At 39.4% G+C, this 21,106-nt stretch overlaps 1 protein-coding gene across 1 annotated transcript; it reads right to left on the bottom strand.

Moving 5' to 3' along the window:
* Positions 1–19,749: 19,749 nt before the first annotated feature.
* Positions 19,750–20,817, bottom strand: TMEM74 (transmembrane protein 74). The gene has a single exon (XM_036741465.1). It carries the CDS (start codon positions 20,815–20,817, stop codon positions 19,885–19,887), a length of 933 nt encoding a protein of 310 aa, XP_036597360.1. The 3' UTR covers positions 19,750–19,884.
* Between the last annotated feature and the right edge of the window lie 289 nt (positions 20,818–21,106).

Here is a 21,106-nt window from a genome sequence, read left to right as displayed (position 1 = left end):
GGTGTGTTTGCTCTGTGAGTGGGCCCTAAACAAGGGTGCTGGAAACTGGAGAAAACACCCCCAGGGAAAATGTGGCACGTGATTTCTACCACTGCCTGTAGCCCAGGGCTTCTTAACTTTTTTGAGTGTGTCACAGATCCCTTTAGCAATTTGCTGAGGCCTGAGGACTCCTTTTCAGAATCATGTTTTTAAATAATTGAAAGAAATGCTAAATTTCAGTTAGGGATTAGTGAAAATAAAGATAATTTTTCCCCATCCAAGTTTAAAGAAAGCCCTGATATCTAACCACAGGCTCCTTGGGTATCCATGGTGTTCAGGTTAATAACTCTTACTCTAACTCATCTTTAGGCCAAGCCTTTCTGCTTTGGGGGAACGATAATGTAACTCTGTGCTGGCTATCCAGAGAACATCATCCTGGAAATGGTGCAAAGCAAATAGCTTTGGCTTCCATTGCCTCTGTGGTACTGTCTTCCTAAGGGTGGAAAGGGTTTTGTACACATTTCCATTATTGCTTTAGGGAAACTAGGGCAAAATTATGATCATGTCTATCTTATATAAAGTAGGGGCTCTCAAGCTGGGGTCCAGAAACCCCTAAGGGGTCTGTGTATAGATTTCTAGAGGTCTACAAACTTGAATTGGAAAAATAATTACATTTTTATTTTAACTAACCTTTGATTTCCTTTAAAATATTATACATTTTATTTTGTACATTTAAAAACATTAAAGAAACTGAGGCCCAAAGTGTCTGAGTCATTTGCCTGGACAGTGGTAGCTGACCAAGACATTTTCAGGATAGGGACAATTAGGGATTTGCTCCAGAATGCTAATGGGAAGAGAAGAAGAAGGGAATGAGCCTTTATTAAGTGCCTACTACGTGCTGGGACTGTGCTAAATGCTCTACAATTATTCTCTTTGACCTTCCCAACAGCCCTGGGAGGTAGGCGCTATTATCACCCCCACTTTATGGTTGAGGAAACTGAAGCAGACAGAGTTTAAGTGACTTGTCCAGGGTAATACATCTAGTAAGTGTCTGAAGCCAGGCTCTTCTTGACTTCTAGGCCTAGTACTTGAACCCCTAAATCTAGAGATCACCAAATTTAGAGGACACTGGCAACACTCAGGCTCAACTGAACTTAGCCGTTATTAATCAGGACGGATTTAGGGAGTTTATTAGCTCCGATGAATTCAACTATTAGCTGTATGTAGATGATTGTCTCATCCATTTGTCCAGTCCTAACCCTCTCCTGATCTTCATTCTCACACTTCCAACTACCTATTAGACAGCTAGACTGGATGTCCCACAGATACTGTAAACTCAACATGTCTAAAATTGAACTTACTGTTTTTCCCTTTAAATCTTCCCTTCTTCCTAATTTCTCTATTACAGTGGAGAGTATCACCCTCCTTTTAGTCTTTCTCATCTCCAATAATCACCTCTCACATATGCCCCCTTCTCTCCTCTACTGCCACTATCCTGGTCCAGGCCCTCATCTTTTCATGATCATACGAGCCTGATGGTTGGTCTCCTTGAGTCAAGACTCTCCCCACTCCAGTCCATCCTCTACTCAGCTATCAGTAATTTTCTAAAAGCAGAAGTCTTTATTCCTTTGTAACTGTCTAAATGAAGCCATGTCACCAACCCCAGCCCCATTCAATCAACTTCCAATCACCTCCAGGTTCAAATATAAAACCCTCTGTTTGGCATTCAAAGGCCTTCACAACCTCCCCCATCCTACCTTTCCAATTTTCTTGCACTTTACTCTCCCCCTCCCTTCATCCCACCCCTATGTACTCTGTGATCCAGCCACACTGGCCACCTTGCTGTTCCTTGCACAAAACACTCCATCTTCCAACTCCAGGCATCTTAACTGGCTGTCCCCCATGCTTAGCATTCTCTCCCCTCCTCTCTACCTTCTGGCTTCCCTGGCTTCCTTCAAGTCCCAGCTAAAATCCCATCTTCTATCAGAAGTGGTTCCAGATCCCCTTTGAAGCTAGCATCTTTTCTCTAAAATTACCTCCAATTTATCCTGTATATATTTTGTTCTAACATAGCTGCTTGCATATTGTCTCCCCCATAAGACTGTGAGCCCCTTGAGATCAAGGACTGTCCTCTGCTTTTCTTTGTATCCCTTTAGCAGGGTCCCTGGCACAGTCTAGGCACTTTAAAAAATGCTTATTGACTTATTGCTTATTGAAAAAGAAGCTACCAGACTGTGAGCTGAAGTGTTCCTCCCTTTCTCCTCTTCTCATCTGAGGGGCACTTTATGCTGCTTTCTCCAATGAGGATGATGGTACTTGCCCTGAGCATAAAGATTCCTAGCTGCTATTTTGTTAGCTGAGGAGGTGGGACCTTTTGGCTGTGCATACATTTGGACAGCTACGGAGTGAGGTCCAACTCAGAAGTAGGACTGAGAAAGAAACACCAGAATGATGATGGGCATTTATCATTGAGCTCTCACTTCTTCCTCTATCAGAACTTTACCTCCAGGACCATTTTTATCAGAAGTAGTTTGTTTAATGCTCTTGTTTGAACAACTTAAAGGTCTAAACTCTTATAAAAATGTGGTAGAAGAGCTGGAAAGAAGTGCAATCTATGAATTTAAAACTATTGATCTCTCTCTCTCTCTCTCTCTCTCTCTCTCTCTCTCTCTCTCTCTCCATCTCTCTCTCTCTCTCTCTCTCCCCCTCATGTGGACACACACACACAGAGGGAAAGCCTCCTTTTCTAGAGCTATGTTTTAGCTTAATGAGGAAAAAGAATTACTAATTATTCTACTGAATTGTTCTCTTATTGGAACTGAAAAGAGTTCAACCAAGAACAACCAAAAGAATTTCCAGCATGATTATAGTTCTCATGATAAATTGCAAGATGCATATGCATATATTATTGTTATTATTAAACAAAAAAGTGTTTCTTTTCCCTCTGACGTAAGTTCTGACTCAGTATGCAGAACAGTAACAGCCACAAAAGATGCTTAAGGGGAACTGATGAAACTCAGTTCAGCACAAATAATGCAATCTAACGACTAAATAAATTATTCATGGTAGCTATTTATATGGTGTAATTCCTATACTTACCTGACAATATGCTGACTGGCTCTTCACTCCACTATCTTTTTCTAGGTAAATTCAGGCAGTCTATAAGATCAAAGTTAAGGGGAAAATGCCAGTCTCTTTTTATAAAAGTGATTATTTTAGTTGTGGTTGCTGTCCTGAAGTGCAAACAAAGAATTAAAAAAAGGCTTCAATTCTATTTCTGTTTACAGGGAACTAGATTTGCATCGGATGTAGCTCTTCTTAAGATGGGAATAAAAGTATAATTAGGGGACAAAATGGGTCACCCCAAACTTGCTTTATATTATCACTGAACAATAGCATTGGAAATTAACTTAAAAACTGCCTCTCCCTCATTACTGAACAAGAACACATTAACCATCCCAGGCACATGAGCATCCACCCTATTTTTATACCCCTACATAAGGGGAGATTCCATAACTTCCCTTGGGAACTCACTACTGTATAACAACCATTGATGTGAACTTTTTTTATATCGTTAATTCTCATGCTGCTGAATAAGCCAATTTTTTTTCTTATTCTATTCTCAGAAAATTAGGATAGTCATTAACACCTCTTAAAATAGAACACTTGACTTGGAGTCAGGAAGATGTGAGTTCAAATCCTGCCTCATATACTTATTAGATGTGTGACCCTGGGCAGGTCACGAACTCTCTGGGGTACAATTTCCTCATCTGTAAAATCAGGAGGTTGGATTTGATGGCCTCTAATTGACCCTTCCAGCTTTAAATGCATGAGTCCATGAAAATACTAACATTTACTGAATTATCCTTGGGACTTCTGATCTCCCATGAAGGGGAGAGGGGAGAAAACAATTCTTTTAATCTTTCCTTCTTTCTAGACATTTGTGGGGGGCAGGGGGAGGAGGGAGGGCAGAGAGGAGACTTTCCTCTGAACTTCTCCAGTTCCTCTACATCTTGCTTATCTTTGTGGAGACCAGAACAGAGCATAAGCATCTAACTGGGGCTCATAACAAAAGGAGAACCAAGTAAATGTAATTTATGAAATCAACAAACGAATGTTTTCTGAGTACCTTCATCAGCAAGGGATACAGAGCCTTCAGACTATCCAGATTCCCAAGGAGCATATTCTTTGTGTTCAATAGTTTTTAGCTGTGTCCAACTCTCTGTGACCCCATTTGGGGTTTTCTTGACAAAGATACTAGAGTGGCTTGCCATCTCCTTCTCCAGCTCATTTTACAGATGAGGAAACTGAGGCAAACACAGTTAAGGTTAAATAAGGTTAAGTCCGGGGTCACACAGCTAGTGTCTGAAGTCACATTTGAACTCAGTTCTTTCTGACTCCAGGACCTGTGCTGCACCACTTACCTGCCTGAGTATATGGTATATGCTAGTACTAAGATAGGAAGTATGGTACAAAGGAGGGAATGCTGAATTTGGAGTTAAGGGAGCTCAGTGCAAAGACTATCTCTGCTACTTACTAGCTGTGTGACATCGGGCAAGTCTTTTCTCCTCTGTGAAACTCAGATTCTTAATTGGTAAAAATGAGGGGGTTGAACTTAATTATGGTCCCTTCCAGCCAGTTCTAAATCTCTCTCTCTCTCTCTCTCTCTCTCTCTCTCTCTCTCTCTCTCTCTCTCTCTCTCTCTCTCTTTCTCTCTCTCTCCTCTCTCTGTCTGTTACTCCTTCTCTCTCTCTGTTTTTCCCACTCTTCTTTTTCTCATTCTTCCTCTCTCTCTCTCTCTCTCTCTCTCTCTCTCTCTCTCTCTCTCTTTCTCTCTCTCTCCTCTCTCTGTCACTCCTTCTCTCTCTCTGTCTCTCTCACTCTTCTTTTTCTCCTTCTCCTTCTCCTTCTCCCTCTCTCTCCCTCTCACTCACTCTCTCTCTCTCTCTCTCTCTCTCTCTCTCTCTCTTTCTCTGTCACTGTTAATGTGGCTGTTCCCTCCACTGAGGCAGGTCACCCCTCTACAACTTAGTAGGTTTTCACAAAACACTCACTGACAGTCTGAAATTTCATCATCTTGCAGCCCACCTACGCAGCTAGGTGTTGTGGTGGATACAGTACCGAGCCTGGAGTCAGGAAGACTTGAGCTCAAACCCAGCCACAGACACTTACCAGCCTGTGACGCTGGACAAGTTGCTTGAACTCTGCCTCAGTTTCCTCATCTGTAAAATGAACATAAAAACAGTACCTACCTCCCAGGGTTGTTCTGAGGATCAAATGAGATATTTGTGATGTACTTAGCACAATACCTGGCACATAGTAAATGCTTAATAAATCCTCATTCCCTTTCCTTTCCCCTTGTTGTGCCTCCTTGAAGTTAGACAGGATTGTACTAATATAATGTACATATTTTTGTTAACTGCTACAATTTGTGTTCTATAGGCAAAGCCTTTGAGAAGTCAGGGTTGTCTCTGCACCTTGGTCACACATCAGAGAAGGTCTTTAAAGGAAGGAATTGTAACACACAGGACAATTAGCACACAATACCAAACAGCAAGCAATTAAATGCAACTAATTTTGTGGGGAGAGAATATAAATGACTGGGCATTTCAAAGACCAAAGGAGAGATAAATGAGGACTTTTTCAGGGAGGAAAGCCTTTGGAAAGAAGGTGGAAGATGACTCATGCCTTGAATTAGAATGTGAGCTTCTTGAGGGTAGGGACTAAGTTTATGGTCTTCTGTGTGCCCAACACTAAGTACAGTGACTGGCACATAGTAAGCTCTTCATAAATACCTGCTGACTGGCTGACTGACTCACAATAACATCCAGAAGCAGTTTAATTATGACTGGAGAGGTTCATTTGCTACTGAGTGGTGAAAAAAAATTTTAGACACATCTCCCAAAGATCATGGCTTCCAAAGAACCTTCTACAGAAGGCTTAGAGGCAGCAATCAGGGACCACATATTTGCTTTTCTTTATATCCCCACTGCTTATTATAGTCCTTAGTATACAGTAAGTTTTTTTTAAAAGCTTATCACAAAGCCTAGTTCACTTAAATATTTGATGACTTGAAGGAGGGTTAAGATTCAGAGAAATAAACATGGAAGAGTGAGGAGAAGGGTTTGACTAAAGTGGAAGAAATATGGTGTAAGCTATTAAAAATAGGGTTGATGAGGTAAAAGGAGGCCAAAATACAGAAGCACTCTGATAGGCAGAGTAGTGGAGTTTTAATGCAGCAGGTAATCAATAGAGAGCCACTGAAATGTTTTGAGTGGAGAGGTGACATGTTAAAAGTAATGTTCAGGAAGATTAATCTGGTGGAATGTGCAGGATGGATATAAGAGGGAAAGAATGGCGTCAGGAAGTCCACAATATTGTTGCAATAATCAAGAAATGAGCTAATGAGGTTTCAAACTAGGGTGGTGGCAGTGAGGACAAGAAAGAACAGGGGGAAATGGGAGGAGTTTTAAAGGAAATATACAGAACAAGACCCAGAGATTAACCTGATTTTGAATTTTGAAGGAGGATGGACTGGAGATGAAACTAAGGTTTTAAGCTTGGATGATGAAGATAATGCTGGTGTCACTGGCTAGATCTGGGCCATGGGCAGAAAGAGCCTGGTTTCTAAGTTTGGAATATGTTACATGTGAGATACTGGCAGGGCCTCTAGGTAGAAGTGTCTATTTGGAAGCTGGAGATGTATGTGAGGGCACAAGCAGCAATACAGATTTGGGAGCCAACAGTGCAGAGGATAGTCAAAGCTATGAAAACGGATTATCTCCATAAGGATTGGGCCTTGGAAAAATCTAAGTTTAGGAAGTATGAGAAAGAAGAGGAGCCATCCAATAAGAAACACGAAGCAATGAAGGAAGAAAATTAAGGATGATCTAGAGCTACAGATGGCCCCATTGCTTATTACAGTACTTAGTACTGTAATAAGTAAGTAAAGTAAATAAGTAACTAAGTAAGTAAATAAGGCAAAAAAACGCCTAAATGGAGCAGCTAGGTGGCACATAGAGTACTGAGCCTGGAGTCACAAAGACTCATCTTCCTAAGTTCAAATCTGGCCTCAGACACTTACTAGCTGTGTGATCCTGGGCAAGTCACTTAACCCTGTTTGCCTCAATTTCCTCATCTGAAAATGAGCTAGAGAAGGGAAAAGTAAACCACTTGGGAATCTGGGCCAAGAAAACCCCACATGGGGTCGCAGGAATGAAATGGCTAAACAACCAAAAGCTACAGAAACTAAGAGAAGACAACTTGAATAAGGAAGAGGTGGTTAACAGAGTCATTGGCCATAGGGACATCAAAGAATATATAAGGAGAGTCAGTCAATCATAAGCATTTATTAAACACTCAATGTGTGAGGCATTATACTAAGTACTGTGGAAACAAAGAAAGAGGGGAAATGGGGTCCTTGACCTCAAAGTATTCATATTCCAATGGGAGAGATAATATGCAAACATTTTTGTACATACAAGATACATAGAGAGTAGGTGGGCAGTAATCTCAGAGGGTAGGTATTAGTAGTTGGGTGGACCAAAAAAGACTTCCTGCAGAAGATGAGATTTGAGCTGAGTACTGAGAGAAGAAAAAGGAAGGACAGAAAAAGCTTCCTGGATTGGCCAGTTGAGAAATCACTGATAACCAGGGAGCAGTTTCAGCAGAGGACAAGTATGGAACCCAGATGACAGAAGAGAGTGGATAGTTAAAAAAAATAGAAGAAGCCGAAGTAGACAACTAGTTTGAAAATCTGACATGGGAAGAAGGAAAAAGGGAGAGTAACTGGAGAGGCGAGTCAAGTCAATTAGCATTTATTAAATACCTATTTAGTGCCAGGTACTGCGCTAAGTTTTGGGGATACAAAGAAAAGCAAAAAAACAGTCCCTCTTCTCAAACCACTCATAGTTGGATGGAGACAATGTGCAAGCAACTATGTACAAATATATATATATATGTATATATATATGTGTATATATATGTATATATATCACACATATACATACACACATATATATATGTATATATATGCATATATGTACACACATATATATGTATAGGGTAAAGTAGAGAAAACCTCAGAGGGAAGCCAGAGCCAGTAAGATTAAGGAGGACTGGGACCGGTTTCTCCGAGATGCTGGACTTCACCCGAGACTTGAAGGAAGACAGGAAATAAGGAAGAAGAAAATTTGAGGCATAGGGACAGCCCCTGTAAATACCGAAGGGCCTGCAGTAGGGTGGTTGCAGTATCAGAGGAGAGAAGGAGGCATATCAGAGAGATGCTATTATAGCAACACTTTCATAGCACTGCATTTACCTTTTGATCTTCAGTGCTTTTTCAATCTATCAATTCAGTAAGTATGTATTTAGCATCTATTACGTACAAAGTACTGTGCTAGGTCCCAAGGATACAAGGATGAATAGTAGTTTATTATTGTCAGGACCTTCATCCACATCGTAAATTCTTCCTTAATTTTGTTTTTGCATGATTAGTTTCTCTTCATTACTTATCAAGGTTACTCTGCATAGGTCTTTTTTTGGGCATTCTGTTAATACATTCTAAAAAAAGAGGATGTTAATTGAAATGCAGATTAAGCTAGGAAGTTCTATATTGGAAACACTAATGAGGATAAAAAGATTTAAGAAAAGGAAAAAGCTGTGCAGAAAATAAATTGAGATTCAACCATGAGAAATTTAAACTAGTACACTTGGGAAAAATAATTCTAGTTATAAAATTATTAATTGCTGGGAGATTCTAGAATGTAAAAAAGGGTTGGGGGATGGGAATAACCTAGGAAAGGACAAGAATAAATATTAAATATGCCATCATTGTGGGTTATGGCATAACAAACTGTGTACTTGCCTAAGCCATACATGGTAAAGCCAGGACCAAAACCTATAGTGTCATTCATAGTTGGGTGATGCATAGAGATGTGAAGGGGAAGGTGTAGTTACCAGACCTTTTAAAAAAAGCTGGCAGCTTTCTATTTTCCCTTTCAGCATCCTTTTCCTCCCTCTTGCTCCCCTTCTACCTCAGACATCTGCCTCTGGGCTTCTGCACTAACTAATCTATAACTGTTAGTTGAAAATTAAAGTTATTACTATATCTGATTAGAGCTAAAGGTGTGACTCTTCCAAGATTATTTGCATTTAAGAGGCAACTTTAGAAATCAAGCATTGTTTGTCTTTGGATTGAAAGGAAGAGTCTCTGCTTTTCCCTGACCATTCATCTTCAGGGCCTTGCTTGGTTTTAAGCCTGAAGTTCAGTGGAGTATCCTTGAGAGGCAGTATGATGTAGTGGAAAACACACATCGTCTACGTTCGAGTCCTAGCTCTGAAACTGGTTTTGACCATGGACAAATCTCTGAGCCTGTTTCCTAATCAAAATGGAGATAATACTGGCACTACTTACCCCACAGGGTTTTTCTGAGGATTATACTTTGTAAACCTTAAAGTATTATGTAAGGGCTTCCTTCCTAAGCCTGTGTGTGTGTGTGTGTGTGTGTCTGTGTGTGTGTACATGATACATACATAATGTGTCTTCACACACATATGTATATACATATATTTATTTTCAATGACTGGAAAAAAAAGAGATTTGAGCTGAAATGTTAGGAAATTTGTTCAAGGTGGTTTGTATTCCAAAGCAGTAAACTGTACTAATTTGGGTGAATGATGGCAAAATTAGTGCAATATAAAATACAAAAATAAAGTGGACACATCTATTAATAAGTGAAGAAGAGATGTCCTTAGTTATAGTGCTGGCTGAGCAGAGAACTTTAACTATTAGTATTTCCAAAGCAAAGATAAATTGATTATGCGCAAAGGATTTTTCTCATTAGTTTACAAAAGGAAATATTTTATTCAAATAATGACTGTGTTTTTCTACTTCATAGTTCCATCTTTACCCTTTGCAACTAAGTAGCATTTAAAAAATTTTCTTGAAGATATGGAGTTTATTAATGCAATGGAAGCCAGTTGATTTTTTAAAAGTGTTATATTAGTTTATATTAGTCTTCGTTACGTAAAAAAATGTGATTCACTTCTTGTTGGGAACTACTAGCAGCTGTGTCTATGCTAAATTCACCAAATTAACTGGTTCTATACAAATTAATTTAATTTGGCCACTACTAATGTAATGGGTCACATCTCCACACTATGCTGCCTGAATTTCAGACGTCATCCTCAATGTCTCTTCCACTAAAACCTTGGACTCCTGGAATCCAGGTTCCTGACAGGTGGGTTTTCACCTCATCCTGCCCAGGACCAGGACCTCCAGCCGTCTACACACCATATATACCTTCTGCCCACTCCACTTTTCGGCTCTCCCAATTGTCTTGTCTTCCTTTAGAATGTCAGCTCAGAAGGGTAGGGAGTAGCTTGCTTGTTTGGACTTATATAACCAATACTTAGCAAAATGCCCTGATAAATTCTTTATCATTTATCTATCTATTTATCATTCTATGTATTTATGTATGTATCTCTTTATCTATCCATCCATTTATCTGAAGGTGATCAAAATCAGTTGTTGAGACAATTTGAGTATCTGGTTTGACAGGCTGGCCATGGTCTAGCTAGACTAGGCATCCCTAGAACTCAAGAACTAGAGATCACTTTGCTTAAGTAGTTTGTTCTAAACAAGGATGCTGTGTCTGACCCTTGAGGAATAGCAGGAAAACATACTCTCATTGATTTCATTCCTAGCTCCTGAGGCCTGGGAGATATAAGGGCAGTGCACTTGATCAGAATCCAAATACTACAGGGTGGTATACACACTTAAAAGTGTGCAGGAGGCATCAGTGTGAGTTGAGATGAGTCTGCCCTCCTCTACTAGGAGCTAAGGGTGGGAAGTTTGGTTACATTATTCAGAGAATGTTTATGCCCTCCATCCCTTCCCTTTTCAATTTTTTTTCAAATTTGAAAATAAATCAATGGTGTAAGTTTCTTTTTAACAGATGTTTCTTTTCTCAGTTAATTAACACTCCTGTTCCTTCATTTTTTAACCTGTTCCACCTCTTCACCTACACAGAAAACACAAAATCACCAGCATTTCTTAAACCTATCTTTCTGTAAAGAATCCTTCATGATCTGAAAACTTCAGCATCTATGATCTATGAACATTTGCTTTAAGAAGAAAAAAATTGATAGGTAATAGCTAAAATTTACATAGTGCTTACTATGTGCCAGGCACTGTGCTAAGCGCTTCCAAGTAAGGAGGATTTTGTTATCCTTTTTAGAGTTCAGTTTCTCAGGATCCATGGCCATGACAATGTCTAGTTTCCAGGTGTTAGATAAAAACTCCCAGAATAGCCTCAAGGATCCTAGAGAGTAATTCCTAGACTATAGTGACAGACAGGCCTACTGAGGCTGCGCCTTGAGATATGGAGTGACATAATGTGATATTTATTACACTTGTGCAGAATGACGATACTGCTAAAGTTAACCTGGTAGCTTAATGTTGGCAAGATGCCTGCTTTGTCTGTTGCCCTGTAAAGCAAGTGGGCACTGGCCAATGAGTGGGGAATCCACAAGGAACCCATGGGGGAAACCATAGGGGAATCTGTGTGTGCCTTGACTGGCCCCTATCAAGGCTTGAAGGGATTTAGGGGAGCGCACAAGCTGCACCTGTCTCGACTGACCCCACCGAGATGTAAGGGTAGCTATCTGACCAGATCAAGAGTGCACCTGTTAGAGGCTAGAGTCCAAAAACTCCACTGCCTCTTGTGTGTTACCTGTGAAACTGCTCTTTACAAGCATCTCATTCGATCCTGACAACAACCCTGGCAGGTAGATGCTATTATCATCCCCATTTTGCATATAAAGAAACTGGGGCAAACAGTGGTTAAGTGACTTGGCCAGGGTCACACAGCTAGCAAATGTCTGAGGACAGGGTTGAGTTCAGGTTTTCCTGACTCCAAGCCTGGCACTCTGTCTACTTCCCCAAGAGAGAGAGCCCTCCCAAACACTGATAAAATCTAAAAACAAAATACTGTAGGTGATCTTTATTTGAGTTGTAATGGCAACAGCTATGCCTCTCTGTCTCTGTCTCTCTTTTTAGGATGCAGTACAAGTATTTCTAGGGACTAGCTATTGGAAATTTTATATCTGACTGCTCTTCAAGGGAATCCAAAGTATGCATTTTTTCCTATAGTTCTAATTACCCAGTCATTTAAAAGAAATATCAAAAAGAGGGAGTTCAGTGTGGTGGATAGGGAGCTTGCCTTGAAACCAAGACCACGTTCAAGTCCCAGCTCTCACATATATTACCTAGTGCTCAGTGCAGTGCCTGAAACATTGTAGGTGCTTAATAAATGTTTATTGACTAGCTGGCCAGGCAATTTGGTTCACCTCTCACTGTTCCAGTCCAATGTCTGAGGCAATAAATTGAAGAACTTAGGCCGACCTGCACTGGTAGAGGGAATTTCCCTATACTTAGGAAATCTCAGGTCCATTTTCAGCAACAATATATACATACACACAATATGGATATTAATATTATCTATATAACCTTTTAAAACATAAGCTAATTACATTAACATATAAATTACTCTGATTCCTGATATTTTGCCTATGTGGTAAAGGAATGAAACTGATTCAAGATAAATTGCCTTTAACTGGTGGAGCAAATATTAGGTGTCATTCCTCAAACTTTGTCTTTTTTAATTCTTGACCTTGAGAGAATTTATACATAAGGTAGGAAAAAATTCCCTTTAATAGTACATATTATGACTCATCTTTTGAATATGACACAGAGATGGGAATTATATGAAAGCAACTTTAAGATTAGGAGCATGGTTAATTTGATATTTGTTTCTCACTTGAAAATTTCTTAGTTATATTAAAATATGTTAATATGGCACATTCTATGTCATATAACGTATATTATAAATGTGATGCTGAGGAATTTGGAGGATTCGAAAAGCATTATTTTATCTCCTAATGTAATTAAAAACATTTTAAAGGCAGGTTGTTCAGTGGGGTGAAGGTGCTATATGGAAAAAAGGGCAGCGAGGTGGCACCGTGGATAGAGTGCCAGGCCTGGAGTAATCTTACGGAGTTCAACTCTGACCTTAGATACTAGTCAGGAAGTTTGGAGTGATCTTTCAGAGTTCAAATACAGCCTCAGACACTTACTAGTTGTGTGACCCTGGGCAAGTCACTTAACCTGTTTGCCTACAGTTTCCTTCTCTGTAAAATGAGCTGGAGAAGGAAATGGCAGACCACTCCAGTATCTTTGCCAAGAAAACACCAAACGGGGTCACAAAGAGTTGGACACGACTGAACAACACATAAGAAATCATTTCTGTGTTTAATCTGGTGTGCCACTTCAAAAAGTGAAAAAGTAAAATCATCTCTAGAACTAGAATTTTAAAAGATAACAAACACAACAAAATGTCTTCATAAATAAATTTATTTTACAATGGTATAGAACACAATTACTGTCATAAGGCATCAAAAGAATCAAGGAGAAAGCTCACTGACCATAATACCAGTTTTACCTTTACCAATTCAAAATTTACACTTACAAAATCAAATAAATGGTATTTTTGTTTGTTTGGTGAACAGTTATTATTATAGGTGCAAGTATGAGGAAAACCACAAACATTAAAAACTGTAAACATATTTAAAACAGCAATAATCCATTACTGTTTTCTGGGAGTGCGATAAGAATGAATTCAGGTCTGGTTCTGGCAAGGAAGGCCTTGGAATGGCAGTGAGAAAAATAAAGCTGGCTGTTCCTTAAACAGGAGTTTGCATGTTTTCTAAAATAAGACAATGGCCCATATTAAATTTAATCCACTTCAAAACATACAAGAAGCTTTGCAACAAGCCTAAAACTGAGTTAAAAAAATACACTTTCATGGGACTAATAAATATGCAAAACATTTATTAATTAAGGTGTTTTGTATGGAGGTGGATTGCAAAAGCCCCTTCATAAGGGGCAAAGGCTTCTATAAAGTGTCTATAATCTTTTAGTTTGATGCTAATAAAGCAAACATATTTTTCCTTTTGTTCTTAAAGTCAGCCTTAAGGCTTACCATGGCTCTCGAAAGAAAATTATTCTGCCCAAATCCATATATACACGTGTGTATGCACACACACACACACACACACACACGAGCCCATGAGCACACCCCCACATGGCTCACTCAACTCACTCTCTTCCCTAAAACAGTGGGTCTCGAAAATTTAATTTAAGAATTGAAATGGCTACAAAATCAGATCCCACTTTTTCCAATTAAAATCAGCTGTAGTGTAAGGGCTCTCTCTTCAGACAATGCACTTCCTAGCATTTGTGCCCATTAAAGTTGGCAGAATAGGAATCTCTAACTCATGAACTTATACTGCTAAAAATCAGCCTCAGGGAAGAAATTTGTTAAGGTCCTTTCTCTTGAGCCTTCTGGAGAAGAGAGAGCTAGACTTCATTAGAATTCTTCTCCTCATGGTCACTCTTTATGGCTGATCCCGATAGAGGTCAAATCCCATTACAATGAACTTTATGGACTGCAGAAACCCTTTTGTTGAAATAGAACTCGGTTGTGCTAAAGCCAGCCATTGGCTCCAGCTTGCAAATATATATATATATATATATATATATTTATATATATATATATATATATATATATATATATATATACACATATATTTCCTTTTTTATCATACAACATTCTTATGGTAGTACAGTACTGTTTGTTGCAATGGAATTTGACCTTGATTGACAAAATCCTTCATCCCACACTAATACAGAAGCTTTGTTTTAAGGTTAGACAATCCAAATCAAAACTGGCATGCTGCTGAGATTATTCACATGAAAGATCAAAGCAGACAGGTTCCAATGTTCCTGCCAGGGAATTTTGTCTTTTACAAGCACATAGGTAGACGAGTCTAGTCATTTGGCTCTGGAGGCTGTGCCAGGCTAGTCAGATGGCATTGTGCCCTTTCATTCCATTAGATTCTTCCCTAATGGAGTCGAGGAAAATAGAAATGAACTTGGAAGGACAGCCTGCCTACCTAAAGTAGCTTTTTACCTGCCTTTTGTGCTGGCATTATCATATGAGAGTAGCCCTCACAACAAATAGTCTGTGAAAAAAAGATGAGGTGTGATATTTCAGCCAACAGTGGGGGAATCCTAGTGGCCAGCACCTAAGAAATTCACAAAATCCTATCAGGTCAGTGTATTGGGGTGGGGGGGTAGAGGGCATTAGAAGGGGCAATCAATTGTTGACAGAAAGTAAAATTAGCCTGTGTGAAGCAAGTACAAACTTGGCCACCAGATTTGCCTTCATTCAATGCCTATGGAATAAGAGGGTAGCCCAAAACAAGAATCTGAGTTACCAGGAAATTTTCTGAGGTGGCACATACCTCATCAGCTCAAAATTTCTTGAATTTACACTCACTACTTATAGGATATTTTATTTCACTGACATTGGTCCTCCAATGATTAAGACTTGCACTGCATTTTCTTGATACCTTTTCTTGGGAAACCCAGAGCACATTCTGTATATGCATTGTTGGCAAACTTTAAATATTGCTAAGAATCACAGTTCCTAAGTTCGTACGCAGAATATTAAATACATGGAAATCCTCTATCTCTACTTGGGAACCAAGAAAAGGCTAAAAATGTCCATCAGTGGAAATTAGTTCCCAGGAATAAAACAGAAAGATAATGTTCCTTTTGTATTGCTTTGGTTTACACACCATTTTCAGGCTGCCTTCCTTTAGTACACATACTGCTCACTCTTTAAGGTGGAACGATGTCTTGGACATCTGGTTTCTGAAAGGCTGGAATCAGAGAATAGAACTGCAGGGAAAAAAATTATACCTTCCTGGCTAGAAATACAAACCAATTAGATAATAACTGCTATAATGACAGAGGAAAGTAATAAGGTCATTAAAGTCCATAAAAGATCTGGGACCAAAACAACAGTTGTTACATCTATAATGCCCTTATATTTTACCTGCTCAGGGCAAAGTACCTTTTAACAAAATAGAGTTTTAAATGAGTTCTTCCTGTCAGTGACTTGGAATAGTGATGTAAAAAGCCAGGATACTTTTTACTTAGAGTGTGAGCTTCTCAAGGGCAGGGACTGCTTTGCTTTTCACATCTGTATCCTTATCACTTAGCATGGTGCCTGGCACGTGGTAGGTGTTAAATAAATGCTTATTGATGGAATTTTGGTACAACTCATGCCTTCTTTATGTAATCATAACTGAGGTTACAGTTGCACAGAAATATAAAAAAGCATTAAATTATCCAAATGTTTTATGTACATGATGCTAAATAAAACATACCAATGATTGACTGTAGTTGTCACTTTCTGCCCAGATGTTTTGACATTTTGCAGACAAGGCCTTAAATACAAGATTTCTGGATAGGAATGAAATGTCTTAGAAATGACTCATACACAGGAAAATGTGAAATGATATAGATGAAATTTTAAAGATAAAAACTTAATTGGAAAATTGTGTTTTGTTTAAAAAATGCTGGGTGAAGAGGAAATGAAGACCTTGGGAAAGTCACAACTTCACAGAGCTTCAGTTTCTCATCTGAAAATAATGGAGTTGAGCTAGATCAGCCATTCTCAAACCCCTGGGGGTCCCTGAGACCCTTTAAGGGGATCTGCAAGTTCAAAACCACTTTCATCATACTACTGAGACATTTTAATTACTTAATAAAGTAAATATCAACTCAAAGAGCACTTTGGGGAAACCAGAAATTTTTAAGAGCCTAAAGGTGTCTTCAGACCCCAAATTTTGATAACCTCTGAACTAGATGATCTCTTGAAGGGAACAAGTACTATTTCATTATCATCTTCATATCTCTACTACCTAGCACAGTGCCTTGTATAACGTAAGCACTTAATAACTGTTTAAATTGAATTAGCTAGACAAATGTTTCACTGTTTCTGAATTCTTTTCTTTTTCGTGATTTGAGGTTATTTTTAAAATTCCCTTCGACCTTATTTACAGATCCGATTTGGCAATAATATCAAGATTAATGAAAAGTTTTAACCTTTTGGGACATGAACTTTACAGACACTGAAAAGGCTCTTGGAAACCACTTCCAGAGGCCTGATTCTTGACCTCTTAAGATCAAATTTTGGCCTCATGGTAATTAATTTTTTCTAGCTAGCACCGTAAATAAAAACTTCTTTTCAAGCTGAACAAAAACTGGTCACAAGAAAGCAGTTGATCCACACGGTACTTAAAGAAGCATGTGATTAAAAAAAGACAGAGAAGAACGATTAGTCACTGTCCAATTTCCCTCACCCCATCAACATAATTTTCACTGCCTTCAACATGGCTAAGACATTCATGGCCTTCAAAAGCATACCAAATATGTATCTTGTACAGCCAAGAAGAGGGCTTTAAGCCAAATCCCATGACGTTAAATTTATAATGGGAAAACAAGCTTACAAAGCACAGAAAGAGCAAAGCTTAAAAAACAAAGACCATTTTTTTGTGTGTGAATTAATGTCTTATCTGAAGCAGCAACACAGTGCTGTTCAGAATGACACCCAGATTTTGCATACAATCACCTTCTTGTGGCCATATTTGCTGTTATTTTTCCCTTCTTTATTTTTTTCGCCTTTATTAATTCCCCCATATGCTGGTTTCTCTTTCCCTCTTTCCTTGGATCTTTCTTTCCTAATTCACATTTATACTGCCGCATCATACACTTACACTAACATACACTTTCCTTTCCTACTCCATTACATACATACCTTTTCAAGACACACACACACACACACACACACACACACTCAAAATACTCAGAGCCACACAAAGAGCCACAATCGCCCATACCCTTTGAAGCTACAAACCGTTATGACTATCCACTTCATCACATAGCACAAATCTGTTTGGGGAATGGTCTTATTGGCACTTTCAAGTGTAAATGATGAAATTTAAGACAGAAACTCTCACGGATACTTCTACTACTAGCAACAGATCAAGACTGGGCCCACTCTGAGTAATATAAGGAGGGTTTGATGGGAGAAATTTCTGATAAGATCACAACCCTCCTCACCCTCTTCTGACCTAGTACCACCTGCATGATTATGTGTCCCTGGTTGTATATTTGTGTGCATATTTGTGGTTATGTATGAGAAAGCTTTTAAGTACCTCCTTGCCCCACTCCATCCCCACTGCTTTAGCCCTCTTGGAGACCATGACAGTCATGAGTCCAAGGAGGTCACTGCTACTGGTTTCTGAAGGCAGAGAAAGTAGCAAGGCTTGCAGAAGCTAAATCCTTGATGCTGGTGCATGATAGTGCATGGCTAATAGATATATGGTACAAGGAAAGCCACCAAGGACTGAGGCTGGGGAAAGGGTTCATTTCTGAGGGCAAGAGTATATTCGGAGTATTTTTTTAATTTTTATTAAAATTTGCTAGGCTAAGACAACTCTAGGGTTCTCAGCTTGGGCTTTAGGACTGGGGCAGGCAGCTGTTAGCAACAGCAGGTAATGGGCTAAAGCATGAAGAGCCTCATACAGAGGCAACATAATCATGTAGAAAGCTGTGGACACTGGAAGTGAGGGTGTGAGTGAAGGCTGGAATAAGTTCAGCTAAGAGAGGAGAACCTGGCTATGAAGGGATGGGTGAGTTTTTCCAACCCAAGGAATTGTCATTTTGAAGTGTCTCTGCGTCAATCACTGTCCAAGTTCACGTCTAGGCACTTACATGCCTCGGGAAAGAAAAAGAAGCTATCTGCTGCTTGGGCTCTCTCCTAGTCCCACTAATAGCAGGCCGTAGAAGCACTACTAACCAGTAAAATGGAAAAAAACCATACTTTAGAAACTAAAACATAATCGCCCACTTCAGTCACTGAACAGATATAAGATACTGGCACACTGCTAACCCTTTGGAGCTGTATGAAATTCAAAATGCTGAGAGACAGAACTGTATCTTTGTCACTTTAATCTTTTTCCCTAAACTTTATTTTTGTAGGGTAAATAATTTCAACTTGTTAGGCCCCTTCTTGACCTGGGGATGCCTCAAAAAAAATTCCAAACTCAAAAACGCTGTGATATATTGTTGGTTGGTCAATGAACAGAATGGGTAATGATATCAAGAAGAATGAAAAGGATTGAGAAAATGTAACATTGATCTTACTCATTAATAACAATAATACGAGCTCACATTTCTATAGCACTTTTAGGTTTTACAAAGCACTTTACATATATTATCTCACTTGACCCTCACAACAACCCTGTGAGGTAGGTGCTATTATTATCTCTCATTTACACATGAGGAAACTGAAGCTGAGAGGTTGAGAGATTTGCTCAAAGTCACACAGCTAGTGTCAAGGGTAACATTTGAACCCAGGATTTCCAGACTCCAAGTAGTTTTTGGTCCATTGCACTGCACTGTTCTCTACTTGGTTACTTCTCATCATCTTTATTACAAAGTAAATTATTAATAACTTACAGATATAAGCAGTAAAGATAAGCATCCTGAGGGATAGAATAATAGTATTTTATTATTAGGGAAATAAAAATTAAATAACCTTTTTCTTGAAATTCTGTGTCTTAGAATAATAAAAGTAGAAATAGATGCTCATCACTGGTTCATTACTGTTCAATTTGGGTATCAATGCTTTAAATTATAAAGTTGGGTTTCTTTAACTGACCCCAAAATGACTTTTATTCTGGATAAAAACATTTCCACAAAGAAAATACTCAGTGGATATTGGTTAACAAATAAGCTTTTCTTGTCAGACAAATAAATCACCATTATGTGTTAAGCAGTGTTTAATAAATGATACTTGGTTTTTTTTTTTTTCTGAGGGAATTCTACGACAGATATTCAACCTGTGGACCATTACTTATTTCATGTTGTTCAATGTAATAGGAATCTGTCCTGTGCCATTTTTTTGTAAAGGAAATGCATAGCCACAATTAGCTATCTACAGTGAGGACATCTTCTTCTACTAAGGACAATTCTAGTGTGTTATCATTGGTGCCAGTTTTCATCCTGAAATTGAAGGAACCATAGAGTTTTGCAGACTCTTTGGAAGAGGCGAACCTATTCCTCCTGTATAACTCCCCCTTCCACATGGACATCATCAACAAACAGGACAGAACCACACCACCCAGAGTAAGGAGGCAGAGGCCAGCTATCACACAGCGATCCAGGTGAGCCCCAATCCTGGCACTCTCATTCTCCAAGCGTTCCATCTCCCGGGCTGCGATGGTATTGGGGTCCACAGTCACTTCCCTGGGGACCAAATAGGAGATGATCACCAACAAGATACCAGTGACCAAGAACAAGATGGCACTGATGAAGCCATAGTCTGTTGACTTCCCTGAAGCAGTGGCTTCAGAGCCCATGTCATCTTCTTCAGATATCAGAGACATGGCAGCCTCATGAGACCACTCATTTGTGTTCTCCCAGCCAGGATCTCTTTGGTGGCTGCCATCCTTTTCTGGAGAAAGGCTGCCAGTATAATGTTCCAGGTTGACATTTTCATCAACATAGGTGAAGGAGGTTTCAAGTTCCTGGGCATAACAATGGCAGACCTTCTCTTCAGCCGTTACTGGCTCTTTTTCTAACTTGAGAGATCCTGATGGGTAGCCATCTGTCTGAACAATGCTATCTTTCTGAGGGAGGAAGTCAAATGTGGGAGGAGAGCTGGTCTCATTATCCTCTATAACCCTTTGTGCAGATTTGCAGTGCTTCTGACAGCAGAGAGCAGCTCTGGTTGCTGCTTCAGCCAACCTCACATCTCCTCTAACCTGCTGGTGGTCGCAGGGAGGAGCCCCCAAACTCCAGTCCAGATTGTTGCACTGGTCCGGCTGCCCTCTCTTCTTAGCAAGGTGGTGGAGCTCCATGGGAGCTATTCAGATGTCCCCAAGCAGCCTCATATCTAAGACATCCTCTTGGAATCTCTGCCAATAATAACACAATTAGACAAGATCCCAACATGGAAGCTAAAGTTCTCTATTAAAAATATTTATCCAAAGGGGATAGGGACATTCAGCAACTTTAGACCCTATTTTTTCCCAATGGGGTAAGAAAAGAAAAAGATGGCAAAAAAGCAGGGAATGGGGTACAGAAAAACCTTTAAAATTGGCACAGTGAGTGTAAGGTCAGGATAGGAAAAGGGAAAGAAGAAAGCTG

The sequence above is a fragment of the Trichosurus vulpecula genome, chromosome 1 (genome assembly GCF_011100635.1).
Source record: "Trichosurus vulpecula isolate mTriVul1 chromosome 1, mTriVul1.pri, whole genome shotgun sequence".
NCBI classification, from domain to species: domain Eukaryota; kingdom Metazoa; phylum Chordata; class Mammalia; order Diprotodontia; family Phalangeridae; genus Trichosurus; species Trichosurus vulpecula.
This window is presented reverse-complemented; position numbering and strand designations above follow the sequence as displayed.